The following is a 13,639-nucleotide window of genomic DNA, read 5'->3' as shown; positions in this document are numbered from 1 at the left end:
AGTATGGACCTTCAAGTGAAGTGAAGCGTTCTGTCAGTTTCTGATCAGCTCTTGCTTTTGTTTTGCACTGCACAGTTAAATTCTCCTTTCAAAGTGTTGAGTGAACCCTGATCCTCAGCAAAGTACACGGCAGATTCACATGTGTTTGTCCAGGAGTCACAGGCTCTATGTGAACAGGAGCTACCAGGCTGTGCAGAGGCAGCTGACTGCTCTTCATCACTGCTGCTGTATCCAGGCTGCCGACCTGACGGAGCTCTGTCACTGCTGCTGGAAGGAGCTGTGGCTGCCAGTTTGCTCTGCCTCTGCATATTTGCCATATCAAATAAAGCATGAAAACGTTGTAGATTTTATTGGTCTGACCAATAAAACAACACATAAATAGCTACTTGAATGTAAAGTGACGAGATGCCATCAGAGCACCGACAACGACCCCCCTGTAACTTTACTGAGTGAAAATCTTTTAGGAGAAAAAAAGAATTTAGGCTGTAACTCATTTAATTAATAATAACTGGTAATTAAATTCATTATACAGATTTTTGTGTCCAATTTAATTTTCAGTGCCCGATTAGAGAACACAATAAAGTGATTAAAGCCATTAAAACAATGACTCTGCAGCTTTTGGTGCTGAAATGAGGCCGCTGGGCACTGAGGGTGTAGTAAATAATTTAAAAACATGTTAATTAGAATTATTCTATCAACACAACTCACCTCTGATCAGCTAAGAAGACCTACGAGCACACAGTGATGAAGAGGCTTTTCACTTCATTACACCACAGGGACTGATATAGTTTATTAAACTTACTGTCTCGTGATTTGATGGCTTCTGATTTACATTTCTGGTGTTTTACAGAATATATTTCAGTGTTTTAAATGTGCTTTTTCACAATAATCTCTCATATACATTCATATTAATCAGGACCACGTGTGAGAAACAGTTTAGTTCTGACTTTAAACTCAGAACTAAAATAAGATTTTCTCGTGGCTCTAATCTTCCACTTAAAAAAAAAAAATAGTGCTGACAGACAAAGACTATACCCTCCTTATCAGTTCACTTTGATATTTCTTTCCCCACTACGTTGGAACTTCCTCATGTTTATGAACATGTCTCATATATGATTTTATTGTCATCATTGTTCGAGCTGTGCCAAGTTCTGAAGGTCAAAGGTAAACAGTAAATCACCCCTCCTATCAGCATTCACAAGAAATGCCACCCGTTCTTTTGAACTGCAAAAAATAAAGATAAAATAAAATACAGTGCACATAGAGTGCAGCCAGCCATCTGAATTCACAGCATGACGTTACATTAACATGTGTGCTGCAAACACAGTCAGATTATAATTGTAATGCATCTATGGCATCAGAGTGGTGTATTAAGAAATACTTGAAAATCAGATGCTATCATTTAATCTTTATTAAAGAATACATGCTTGTCTTACAGGATCTGTCACAGAGGAAAACTACTGAGACCAAGAGTGTAACTAACCTCAGTTGAACTTTGTATCTCAGATATGCAACTGCTTGTTTTTACCAAATATGAACTTGTTTCATATCACACATGAACATGTACATAATTTACAAAGTAATATGTAACTATTTACATTTAAATGCAGGCATTGCCTCAGGCTCAGGGCTCCCTCAGCTCCTCCCTGCCTGCTCCATATTCAGTCGTCTCCTCATTGTTTTGACTGGCAAAAGTAAAAAAAGACTCCACGACACGCTAAACACACTACACCACACACTACACAACACACTAACTATACACTCCAAACACACAAATCTCTCAACTATCAAAACTTGCAATCTCTATCACTGTCTGTATCTCCATCACTGCTGTTGTCACTCTATCACCATCGTCCCTCCCACAACTTCCCCTGTTCCTCAGAAACCAAATCACATGGTTTGCCATATAATTTTGTGAACAGCTGGTGTGGTGCCTTTTTCCACCAATAGGAATGTGTTTTCTTGCTTGCAAACACTTCCTGCTTGTGGACACTTTCATGACAAAAGCCCATTTTAACAGTTTGTTCCTGCACCAGACACAAAGCAAACGTGACGGCAATGTTCGCGAAAAAGCGTGGCAGACATTATTTACCGTAAGTCCAGTTTGGAACGTGTCCGTTGAGTCAGGAGGTGGGGTGTGGGGGTGGGCTAGCAGCTAGCTACACACAAACATCCACAGATTCCGATTCTAGTTTGTATCCGGATCTCCACAGACCCAAACACACTCTGTCCAGACTGGTTTAGTTTCATTAGTCCACACCAGTCAGTTTAGATGCACAGAACAGAACTGGACCAAACCGCCGGCAAATCCCGGTCCAGCTCGCCCCGCTGCAGGTATATATCCGCTTGGTTCTTAAGGTGTGTCGTGGGGATGGGCTCTGCAGCGATTGGCTCCGGTGAGCACGTGGCTATGGTGGCTATGGTTGACAATGCCAGCGGAATTGGTAAATCATTTATGAAATCATTTATTACAGTATCATTGTAGTCCAAACAAAGCCGATGTTGCACACCCTTAAACCAGGCAGCAGCCATGTTGAAGATCTCAGGTCAGTCTGATCCTGATCTGCAGAGATATTTGAGGCACACACACACACACACACACACACACAGATTCATTACTTGTACGCTTTTTCACGATAATCTCTCATATACATTCATATTAACAAAGAAGAATCAGGACCACGTGTGAAAAACTGTTTAGTTCTGACTTTAAACTCAGAACTAAAATAAGATTTTCTCGTGGCTCGAATCTTCCACTTTAAAAAAATAGAATGGCGATGATAAAAATAGTGCTGACAGACAAAGACTATACCCTCCTTATCAGTTCACTTTGATATTTCTTTCCCCACTGAGTTTGAACTTCCTCATGTTCATGACCTCATATATGGTTTTATTGTCATCATTGTTCGAGCTGTGCCAAGTTCAGGCTCTATGTGAACAAGAGCTACCAGGCTGTGCAGAGGCAGCTGACTGCTCTTCATCACTGCTGCTGTATCCAGGCTGCCGACCTGACGGAGCTCTGTCACTGCTGCTGGAAGGAGCTGTGGCTGCCAGTTTGCTCTGCCTCTGCATATTTAACATATCAAATAAAGCATGAAAACGTTGTAGATTTTATTGGTCTGACCAATAAAACAACACATAAATAGCTACTTGAATGTAAAGTGACGAGATGCCATCAGAGCACCGACAACGACCCCCCTGTAACTTTACTGAGTGAAAATCTTTTAGGAGAAAAAAAGAATTTGGGCTGTAACTCATTTAATGAATAAGAATGGTAATTACCTTCATTATGGAGATTTTTGTGTCCAATTTAATTTTCAGTGCCCGATTAGAGAACACAATAAAGTGATTAAATGTGTTTTTTCACAAAAATCTCTCATATACATTCATATTAACAAAGAAGAATCAGGACCACGTGTGAAAAACAGTTTAGTTCTGACTTTATACTCAGAACTCAAATAAGATTTTCTCGTAGCTCTAATCTTCCACTTTAAAAAAATATAATTGGGATGATAAAAATAGTGCTGACAGACAAAGACTATACCCTCCTTATCAGTTCACTTTGATATTTCTTTCCCCACTAATTTGAATTTCCTCATGTTCATGACCTCATATATGGTTTTACTGTCATCATTATATTATATATATATATATATATATATATATATATCATGTGTCCAGTTCTGAAGGTCAAAGGTAAACAGTAAATCACCCCTCCAATCAGCATTCACAAGAAATGCCACCCGTTCTTTTGAACTGCAAAAAATAAAGATAAAATAAAATACAGTGCACATAGAGTGCAGCCAGCCATCTGAACTCACAGCATGATGTTACATTAACATGTGTGCTGCAAACACAGTCAGATTATAATTGTAATGCATCTATGGCATCAGAGTGGTGTGTTAATAAAGACTTGAAAATCAGATGCTATCATTTAATCTTTATTAAAGAATACATGCTTGTCTTACAGGATCTGTGACAGAGACTGTGGAGGTTCACAAGGAGCCACAACAGTTTGATGAATCTGCTCAGCAGAGCATCTCAAAGTCAGAACTCATGATGAAGGCTGTAATGGGAAGAAATCAACTGAGTTTGTGTGTCACAGAGGAAAACTATTGAGACCAAGAGTGTGACTGACCTCAGCTGAACTTTGTATCTTAGATATGCAACTGTCTGTTTGTACCATATAAGGACTATTTTCATATCACACATTAACATGTACATAATATGCTCAGCTGAAGGCAAGTGTAAAGGACACCACAGTAAGAAGGTGTTCAGTGGTTGATAGAGGGACTGACCCACTCGGTCCGTATTTTAAGAGGTGGTGGGAACCACATCCAGCACTGGACTGCTCACTGACATAACAGGTGATTTCCTGGTGGGCAGATACACCATGGGGCCAATATAATCTTAATCGAGTATAATCTTAAAAAGCTGACGTATATTGTAATCATGACTGGCCCTTTAAGCAGGAGCAATGAACCAACGGTTCTATCATGACACTCAAATGGCTCAATCACATGTTTGCTCAGGGATGAGACAGGTTCACACAACAATATAAAGAACTAGACTTAATTCACAAAAACTAAGTCAAGTCTTTCCTCAGTGTGAGGCAAACAAGTCTCAGGTCCTCAAATGTGTGATTAGAGTCTGACTCAAGTCCCCACCTGTATGGTTTGACCTTCAGCAGGGCTTTTAAATAAATCAGCACTAAGATAAAGTGTTGTTGATTTATTTTCACCAAAATAAAAAATGTCTTTTGTTGATATGTAGCCAAATAAGAAATGTGTTGTACTGAAGGCTTCCTGTTGCAGCCTGGAATAGCTTAGTTAAGTCTGCTGTGGTTAAGTCTCTACTTAGATTTAACCCAACCTTCCCTTCTTCTCTCAAGTCTTAGAAAGAGTCGTGTCCCGACAACTTTCAGGCTACTTACTCAATAATAATCCCCGGGAACCTTTTCAGTCAGCTGTTAGAGCCTGTCACTCCACCGAAACCGCCTGCAATGTTTTATTTTCAGGTGTTCCACATGAGAGCACTAAAAGTCTTCAGATGGTTCAGAATGCTGCAGCCAGAGTCTTAACACGTACAAGAACATTTGATCATATTACACCAGTCTTAGCATCTCTGCACTGGCTCCCAGTGCATCTAAGATCAGACTTTAAGGTGCTGCTGATGACATACAAAACTGTACACGGCCTTGCCCATCGTACATGTCAGATCTCATTAAACCACATATTCCAACTCGTGCATTACGCTCTCAGGATTCAGGGCTCCTGATGGTTCCCAGAGTTAAGAAGCAGTCAGCTGGCTGCAGGGCTTTTTCCTATCGGGCTCCTTTCCTCTGGAATAACCTCCCAGCTGACATCAGACAGTCTGGCTCTGTTGACGCCTTCAAATCTAAACTCAAAACTCACTTTGATTTAGCCTTTAATTAGCCTTGATATCAATTGTAAGCGTCTTAAGTAGGTCGGTATCAGTCTCAATGAGTTCCTATTAGATTACACTGTGCTGCAGACGAGAAACAATCAGTTTATTCTGATCAATGTCACATTCTCACTTGGTCTATCAGTGCTCAGCCATACTCCATTTTATCTTGTGGGGGGGTGGGGTGTACGTATTTGTGTAGTATGCTGTGTGCTCAAGGGTGTGTGTGTGTGTGTGTGTGTGTGTGTGTGTGCGTGTGTGCGTGTGTATGTGTGTGTGTTACATGAATGAGAGTGCGGGGAGTGGGGATGTTAAGTGGGTTTGTTTCATTTCTTTTCTTTAAATGTAAAGCACTTTGGGCTGCATTTTTACATGTATGAAAGGTGCTATATAAATAAAGTTGATTTGATTTGATTTGATTTCTCTAACCTTTGTTTTTGTTTTCTGTTCCCACAAGCTGCAAGCTGTGTCACGCTCTACTCTCTCTATAGCTTCTCCTCCCCCTCCTCCTCCTCTCTCTCCTCCCCCCTCCTCCTCCTCTCTCTACTCCCCCTCCTCCTCCCCTCTTTCTTTCAGGCTCCCTTCTGATGGACCACGGCCCCCTGGGACCATCTACTGTTTCCAGGCTCCAGCTGCCTTGAAATACTGACTGATCTGGATCGTCACACCCCGGGCTCTCCTGGATCATTGCTCTCCTCTGCTTCACCATCTCCCCATATCTATATTTCTGTTAACCTTGATCCCTCTCTCTGTCTATTACTAATGATCTTGTGTGGCCTGCCCTCTTCCAGGTCATCATGGTGGACAGGATGTTGTCTGGCTCGGGCACCGCTTGGTGATGTCTCGTCCTGCTCGGTCGTCTCCTGGATCTACTCACTTTACATAACTTGTATCAGACTTTCTGTTGATGTAACTTGTAAACTGTGAATTGTTGCTCTTTTCTGTACACGCAACATCTATTGCATGTCTGTCCGTCCTGGAAGAGGGATCCTCCTCTGTGGCTCTTCCTGAGGTTTCTTCCATTGTTTTTTTTACCTTGTTAAAGGTTTTTTTTTCCATCAACATGTGAAGTTTTCCTCACTCGAATCGAGGGTCTAAGGACAGAGGATGTTGTTCACTGTACAGATTGTAAAGCCCACTGAGGCAATGTGATTGTGACTTTGGGCTATATAAATAAAATTGATTTGATTTGGTTTGATTCTTTACTTAGAAACAGGCTCGACACAGGTGGTCCAGCAGTGAGAGCAAACAAATCAGGCAGAGACGAGGTCGATTGAAATCACAGGCTGTAGTCGAAAACCAGGAATGACCAGGAGGACGGTAGGAACAAAGGCTTGGACGATATATACGGAGACAAAAGACGAACTGGCAACGGGAAACACAGGAACTATAAATACACACAAGGTAAACAGGTGGAAGTAATCGGGGTGGAGGACGAAACCACACGAGCAGGGAGAGGGGATCTAAAACGAGAGGACAACAAAAGACAGGGAGAAAACTATAACATGGAATGTCATAACATCAACCTCTGAAAAGAATTACAGAATTATTATCAGCTTAATTTATTATCAACTTTATTTCACCACAGAGAGAGATCAGTGGCAGGGACTCAAATGCACGACTCAACACACAGAGAGCGGTTCAGATAAAGAACTCAAATGTAATGCTCAAGGCAAAACAGAATGGCAGCAAACACTAAACTGGAAACTAAGAACTGCTGACTTGACTTAGAACTCGAGGAATAAGGCTGGGACACTCAACGTGACAACAGGACAAACTGGCAAGGACAGACAGTAGGCACAGGACTTAAATACACAAGGGGAGGGGGAGACACAGACACAGGTGAGAACAATCAGAGCGGGGCTGCTGCAAGTCAGCACACAGGAGAACATGAGGGCAGGAAGTCAAGACACCTGAAACGAGAGGGAAGGGTAAGAATTACAAACTAAAACAGGAAGACCAAAAACAAAAACACATGACCTTAACCAGACTGAGTCTCAACAACCATCCCCTTATTAAAGCTTTCATGACAATCTGTAGCACTATTTAACATTCATTTATCTTACCGACAGATGTAAAAATGTTTTATTATTATTGATTATTTATTCAACATTATGAATCCAGAGACATTAAATCGCACAAGTTGTTAGACGTTAAATCACACAATGGACATAAAATCAAAACATGTATTTAAATTGTGATTCTTGATTGAGCAGGTGTCAGGTGACTAAATGACATCATACACAACAAACCAACACATTCAATCATCAATAAAATCACAGCAAACAGAGAACTTCAATGTTCCCAATAAGCTGTTTTTTTAATGTTCACAGCTAATTTCTTGCTAACCCCTCCAAGCTGTTACTGTTCAGAATGACTTTGTCTCATGTGTAATTTATTTTACATTAGTTTATTTTACATTACTTTATTTTACAGTGTTTGTCTCTAAAGAAAGGACTCACAGCACATAAAGTATGATGCTCTAGATTTGCTGCTGCTTTGCTTTAAAACTATTCAACTGGTGAAACAAAGAGTGAATTTATTGTGAATCAGTCACAGAAAATGACTGAGTTTGTTACTGATGTCTAATGTCAACAACAAGTTAGTAAATGATCGGTCTACATCTTGGAAACACATATTCCAATCATCACAATACATCACATTAAAATCTAAAACAACAGCAATTTTCATTCAGTATGCTATCAGTACAATTCAGGCCCAATGAGGAGACCAAAAACTGGAGCTGCAGCTAATTTATCTGCTGCAGTCTGACATCACAAAGTCAAGAAGCTTTTTATGAAATACTGCAAAAACTCGCTATTACAGCTATAGCTGTAACTAACCCAAACATTATCCCTATCCCACTGATTACTGCAGGACTTCCCTCTGCCTGGCGTCGAGCCGCCGTTTCTTGTTTTTCTTGTAGTTCGCTAAGTTTTTTTTCACACTCAGCCTTTAACTTCTTCTCCATGTCATCCTTCGCCTCTTTAAATTTTTCCTCATACTTCTTCTCTATTTCCTTCTTCAGCTCCTCCAGCTCTTTGCGTCTTTGCTCTTCATTCTCTTTCAGGATTCGTTGTTTCTGCTTCTCCATGTCATCCTTCGCCTCTTTAAATTTTTCCTCATACTTCTTCTCTATTTCCTTCTTCAGCTCCTCCAGCTCTTTGCGTCTTTGCTCTTCATTCTCTTTCAGGATTCGTTGTTTCTCCTCTTCAATCTTCTTCTCTGCCTCCTGGAACATTTCAGTGGTGTAGTGTCTTCCTCCGTTCTTCTCTGTTATATTTCTGATCTTGTTCAGCAGCTCTCTGACCTGAGAACGATTCTTCAGCTTATTATTGAAGACGTAGTACTGACTGTTACATCTGGACACAAGTTCCTGCAGGTCTTCATCTTCCTTTAAGAGCTCCTCAATCGGTTCCTCTTCGAGCAGGTCACCATGGGTGAAGAGAACCATGCTGTATTTGTCTGCTTCCTCTCCAAAGATTTGCTGAATCTTCTGCACCATGTTCTTCTCTTCCTCCGTGAATCTGCCCAGTCTGATGACGACCAGGAAGATGTGAGGTCCAGGAGAAGCATAAGAAATGCACTGAACAATATCTCGTTTGGTTTTCTCTTCATCCTCACAGGTGTCAAACAGACCTGGAGTGTCGATAACAGCAACCTGTTGTCCATCTACCTCACCATCGGCTTTAGCACATTGTTTAGTGAAAGACTTAAAGGAGAACTTTGCTTCAAACTTCTTTTCTCCCAGAATAGTGTTTGCTGTGGAGCTCTTCCCAGCTCCAGTCTTCCCCACCAGCACAATCCTGATCTCCTCATTGTTGTATATGTTCGGTCCTGACAGGGAAAAAAGAAGAAACATTTAGTTGCAGGTTTTCATAAGATTGTGCATCTTTGACGTTGACATGAGTAATTTGACATTTTGCAGTGGAGCTTGATGGCGGTTTCCAAGATGGTTTTGGAGATTTGTCTGCCTGTTTTAGTTTCTTACCACCAATAGTTGAACATCTGAGCAGATGTTGGGTCTTGGTTACCTCTAAATCATCTCACTTTACTAATGAATTCAAGACAAATTACTCAAGATCAGTTTAAAGAAATGTTGCACCAGGAACTCTCATCATGAGCTGTAAGTGATGTTTAATTAACAAACATGAATTAGGAACATTATTATCCATCTTGAATTGTAATAATAAGCAATTATAGTAATGTAAAGTTATAACAGACTTGTGCTTAAACATGTTGATGGAAATCAGACAGACAAAATGCTGGCAACTGTGAGAAAAGTTCTGTTTTTCCATTTAAGCTCTGCCCTTTTCAGAACTGTTGAGATTGATTCATAGCCTGCAGTAAATATGAATATATAATTAGATACATGTTACAATCATAATTGTAAAAGTTTGGTATTTTTCATTAGTTCTTATTCCTTTTTATTTTCACTGTGCCGGTTTTGACTTTAGGTTTTTAGTGTTCATAAAGTTTTAGTTTAGTTTTTGGGCAGCTGTGGTTCAGGAGTAGAGCCGGCGTCTTGTTATCAGAAGGTTGCTGGTTCGATTCTCCTGGTCTGCATGTTGAAGTGTCCTTGGGCAAGATACTGAACCCCAAACTGCTCCTGATGTGCTGCTCGGCACTGCTGTCAGTGTTTGAATGTATGTAAGTTGCTTTGGACAAACGCGTCTGATAAATGTTTTCATTTGATTATGTAAATATTTCTTTTACAATCATAATATGGAGGGTCTTTGTCAGGGGCAATATTTAATGAGTTCACAATAAATAGGTCTTACAATACCAACACAACACTTGGTGAGGGCAACTCAACTCAAACACAGTTCTGAGTGAGAATTCTTGTTTTTTAATTAACAAGACATTCGTTGATTTTGGATCAAGGACTGACCGATACTCTTATTTTCATGGACTGAGTAATGGACTCACTGAATTAGAGGACCAGTCATACCTTGTTAAGCACAATTCATAAGAGGACACACAGAATATAAAGGGTTAATAGTGAGAAGCAAGTTATATTCTTTAAAATTCACTTTATTTCACATAAGGCAGATATTGTTTCGTTTTTATACTTGACTATAGTTAAATTTCATTTGCATTTGTATGTAACCGTATGAAGAATTTGAGTTTTGTTTGATTGAAGTGAAAGTTTTGACACAGTGTTCAGTCGAATATTAAAGAGAGATTCTTGATATAATCATCTTTTTTTCCTAGAATGGTGTTTCCTGTGGCCACAGGCGTAGAATTGCGTATGGACCATATGGATGTGTACATATCAATCTCAAACGATGGCTGAAATGTCCACACCAACATTAAGGCTGAAGGAAAAAAAATGCTCCTCTTGCGGCACACAGAGGGTTAAATCTTTTCCCACTTCTGCACCGCCTCCCAAATATGTCTTTGAGACAGGTCTGGTTTCTGATTGGCTCCCTGTCGGCTGTTGAAGTTGTTTCACTTGTAGGCTTTGCCAGTGTTGACGAGAGGAGGTCGACAACAGTGTTGGTCACGTTACTTTTAAATAGTAATTAGTTATAATTACTAGTTACTTCTCCCAAAAAGTAACTGAGTTAGTAATGGAATTTCTCCAATATAAAAGTAATTAGTTACCAGGAAAAGTAACTCTTATGTTACTTTCTTTTCTTCCCCTTTTGAGCTCGGCATTGATTTTAATGTACTCTGCATCTCTGTATTTAGAAAATGTCTTTCTGCATGGCGGATTGGCACCTGCTCTCCCTGGTATTCAGCCAATGAAGGAGTCTGGTAACAGGAGCATGTTCTCAACAACATACCTGACTATCATTGCATTCAGTTCAGTCTGTGTCACAAGCTTTAGTGAAGCTGGAGCAGAAACATCCAGCTTTAGCTGCTCGGACGGCTCCGTATCCTTCTGTGTTAGCGGAGCTCACGTTAGCCACACCTGCTGTCATCATCAACAGTGTCAACAACAGAGTTTTTGGCCACTAGTGTTGTAGAAGCGCGTGCAGTTGAGAGATGCTTCATTAGATTAGAGTTGCTTAAAACGGACGTGGACAAAGGAGGTTAAAGTAGTGTCTGTACTTCCACTTTGAAAACATTAACTTTCCCTCTGGACTCGCCATTTCTGCAGCTCACCTCTGCTAGTTTGTGTGTGCGAGGCTGTGTGGTTTGTGTGTAAACCGAACACAGCCTCTGATTGGCTTACAAACTCTCACTCTACCTTAGAGAGCCAATCATCATCACCTCTGTGGTTGTCCCGCCCCTCCCTCCTGCCTCACCGGAGAAAAATAAAGCAGCCCTGCTGCGCCGGTGGCTGAGAGCCGAGTCGGATGACAACAGCTTCAATGAGAAACTTCAATTTGTATCGCGCCACATTTTATAGTCGGTAACGGTAACAGCGTAGTAACGATGGGAAAAGTAATTCATTAGATTACTCCGTTACTGAAAAAATAACGCCGTTATACTTAAACGCCGTTACTCCCAACACTGGTCGACAATGTTCTTGTGCAACACATGTTTGAGGATGGAGGGCAAGAAATGAAAGGTGGAAGACATTAGAAGCTCTTTCACTAAACAAAGTGTCACCTGAGGAAAATAGTGCCCCCCTACCGCTAATGAATGCAAAACATTGTTTCAAACTGTTTTCTCACTCTGAATGGCGATTAATTTGCAGCACAGCCGTCCTCTTTATCAGACAGGTGGAGTCGCAGGGTCACAGCAGCAGGTGGACTTGAATAAGGACATGTTGGTTCATTTAATTTTAAGTGTTAGTTACAGGTGCGTCGTTAGACCTGGGCATTCGGGGCTATAGCCAACATCAACATCAGTGTTATTCTTTCGCCCTCTCTGCGTCACTGATATTACCAGAGCCCGTCTATTAGCCTGCCATTGCAGCATTTATAGTAGTTAGTTATTATGGATATACCGAGGTTCTTTAGAAAAGAAAAGTTGCAGCCAGAGCAAGAAGACGTGGAGAGTGAGACTTCATCTCCCCCAACAACTGATAATACTTCAGCTCAGGCTTGTGAACAATTGAATTGTGGTGGTGGGTGTAGTCTGGGTGTGTAGTCTCTGTTAAATTTTCTTTTAATACCCTACAAAGGCCCAATGCAGATAGACAATGAAGCGAAGAAATAATAAAAGGGAATGTTCTACCTGCTCTAACAGCCTTTGCACACAGCACAGGTCGTATTACAGGCTATAATATCTTTAACGTAAACATAACTCAGTAGGCCTATAGTGAGGGAAAAATAAAATATGATGATGAGGACCCCAACGATTGGCCTTCCTTTCCTTCTCAAACTATGTTGAAAAGCATCTTTAACAGCCCAATTTTCAAAATTTCCAGGGGGAGAAATCCCCGGACCCCCGTTAAAAAAGACTCTGTCTGCCGGCAGTGATGCCGGTATCTGACCACTTTTTTCAGTACTGAGTAATCTAACACGTTAATATTTCCAAAGAAGTAATCAGATTAAAGTTACTTACTCAAGTCACTGTGCATTACTATTATTTTTGTCATTTTCCTTAGCAAAATTATATATTTTTGCTTTCTTCTTGTCTCTGGGAACCCCGGACAGGTTGTAGCTCATATAGGAAAGATTGAGGGCTGCAGGTAAATTTGACATGGTGCTATACTAAATGTTTTACTGCATATGTACAGTAGGTAATGCATTGTACAAAGTTAATGTCAGGCTGGCATACACTTGCCTGTGGTGCTCTTCCCAATGACTGTTTTCCCCATCAGCACATTCCTGAGCTCCTTATTATTGTATCTGGCTGTTTCTGATGGGATGTTTGAAAAGTGAGCAAATATGTACTGCTAATATTTAAAGCTCTGGGGTATGCATAACATCAGGCGAGGTGAACATGGGCAACACTGACATGGGGCAGTTGTACATTTGACTACATTCTTAAATTCTTTTTTGTTGTTGTTTGTATGTTGCAACATGTCCACAGATAGAAGTTTGTCAGCAGCACTGTGTGTAAGACTGTTTAATGTGACAAATGAGACAGCTGTGCTGATTGACAGCACACTCTCCAGCTGTGCGGTCACAGTTGTTGATTAGCAGAGCAGCCATCTTAGATTTTACGGTCAGTGTTTGTGAGGTGCGTCTCACTTCCAAGTCAGAAATCCGACTTCAGTGGGTATTCCAGCTGAAAGTGTTGACTTTGAATTCAGGAATTCCGACTTCCAAGTTCAAGTAGAACACAGTGTAATAACACAAGGACATTTTAGTTG

General features: G+C 40.7%; 1 protein-coding gene across 2 annotated transcripts in view; it reads right to left on the bottom strand.

The window, feature by feature from the left end:
- Positions 1-7,496: 7,496 nt before the first annotated feature.
- Positions 7,497-13,639, bottom strand: part of LOC115573202 (GTPase IMAP family member 9-like) — a 111,960-nt gene continuing 105,817 nt past the window's right edge. For both annotated transcript variants that reach the window (XM_030403893.1, XM_030403892.1), the window contains exon 2: positions 7,497-9,261. In XM_030403893.1, coding sequence (XP_030259753.1) covers positions 8,219-9,261 — 1,043 coding nt within the window. In that variant the 3' untranslated portion in view covers positions 7,497-8,218. The remainder of the gene's footprint in view (positions 9,262-13,639) is intronic.

The sequence above is a fragment of the Sparus aurata genome, chromosome 21 (assembly GCF_900880675.1).
Source record: "Sparus aurata chromosome 21, fSpaAur1.1, whole genome shotgun sequence".
Classification (NCBI taxonomy): domain Eukaryota; kingdom Metazoa; phylum Chordata; class Actinopteri; order Spariformes; family Sparidae; genus Sparus; species Sparus aurata.
The sequence above is the reverse complement of the archived record's forward strand: the minus strand, read 5'-3'. Positions and strand labels throughout refer to the sequence as shown.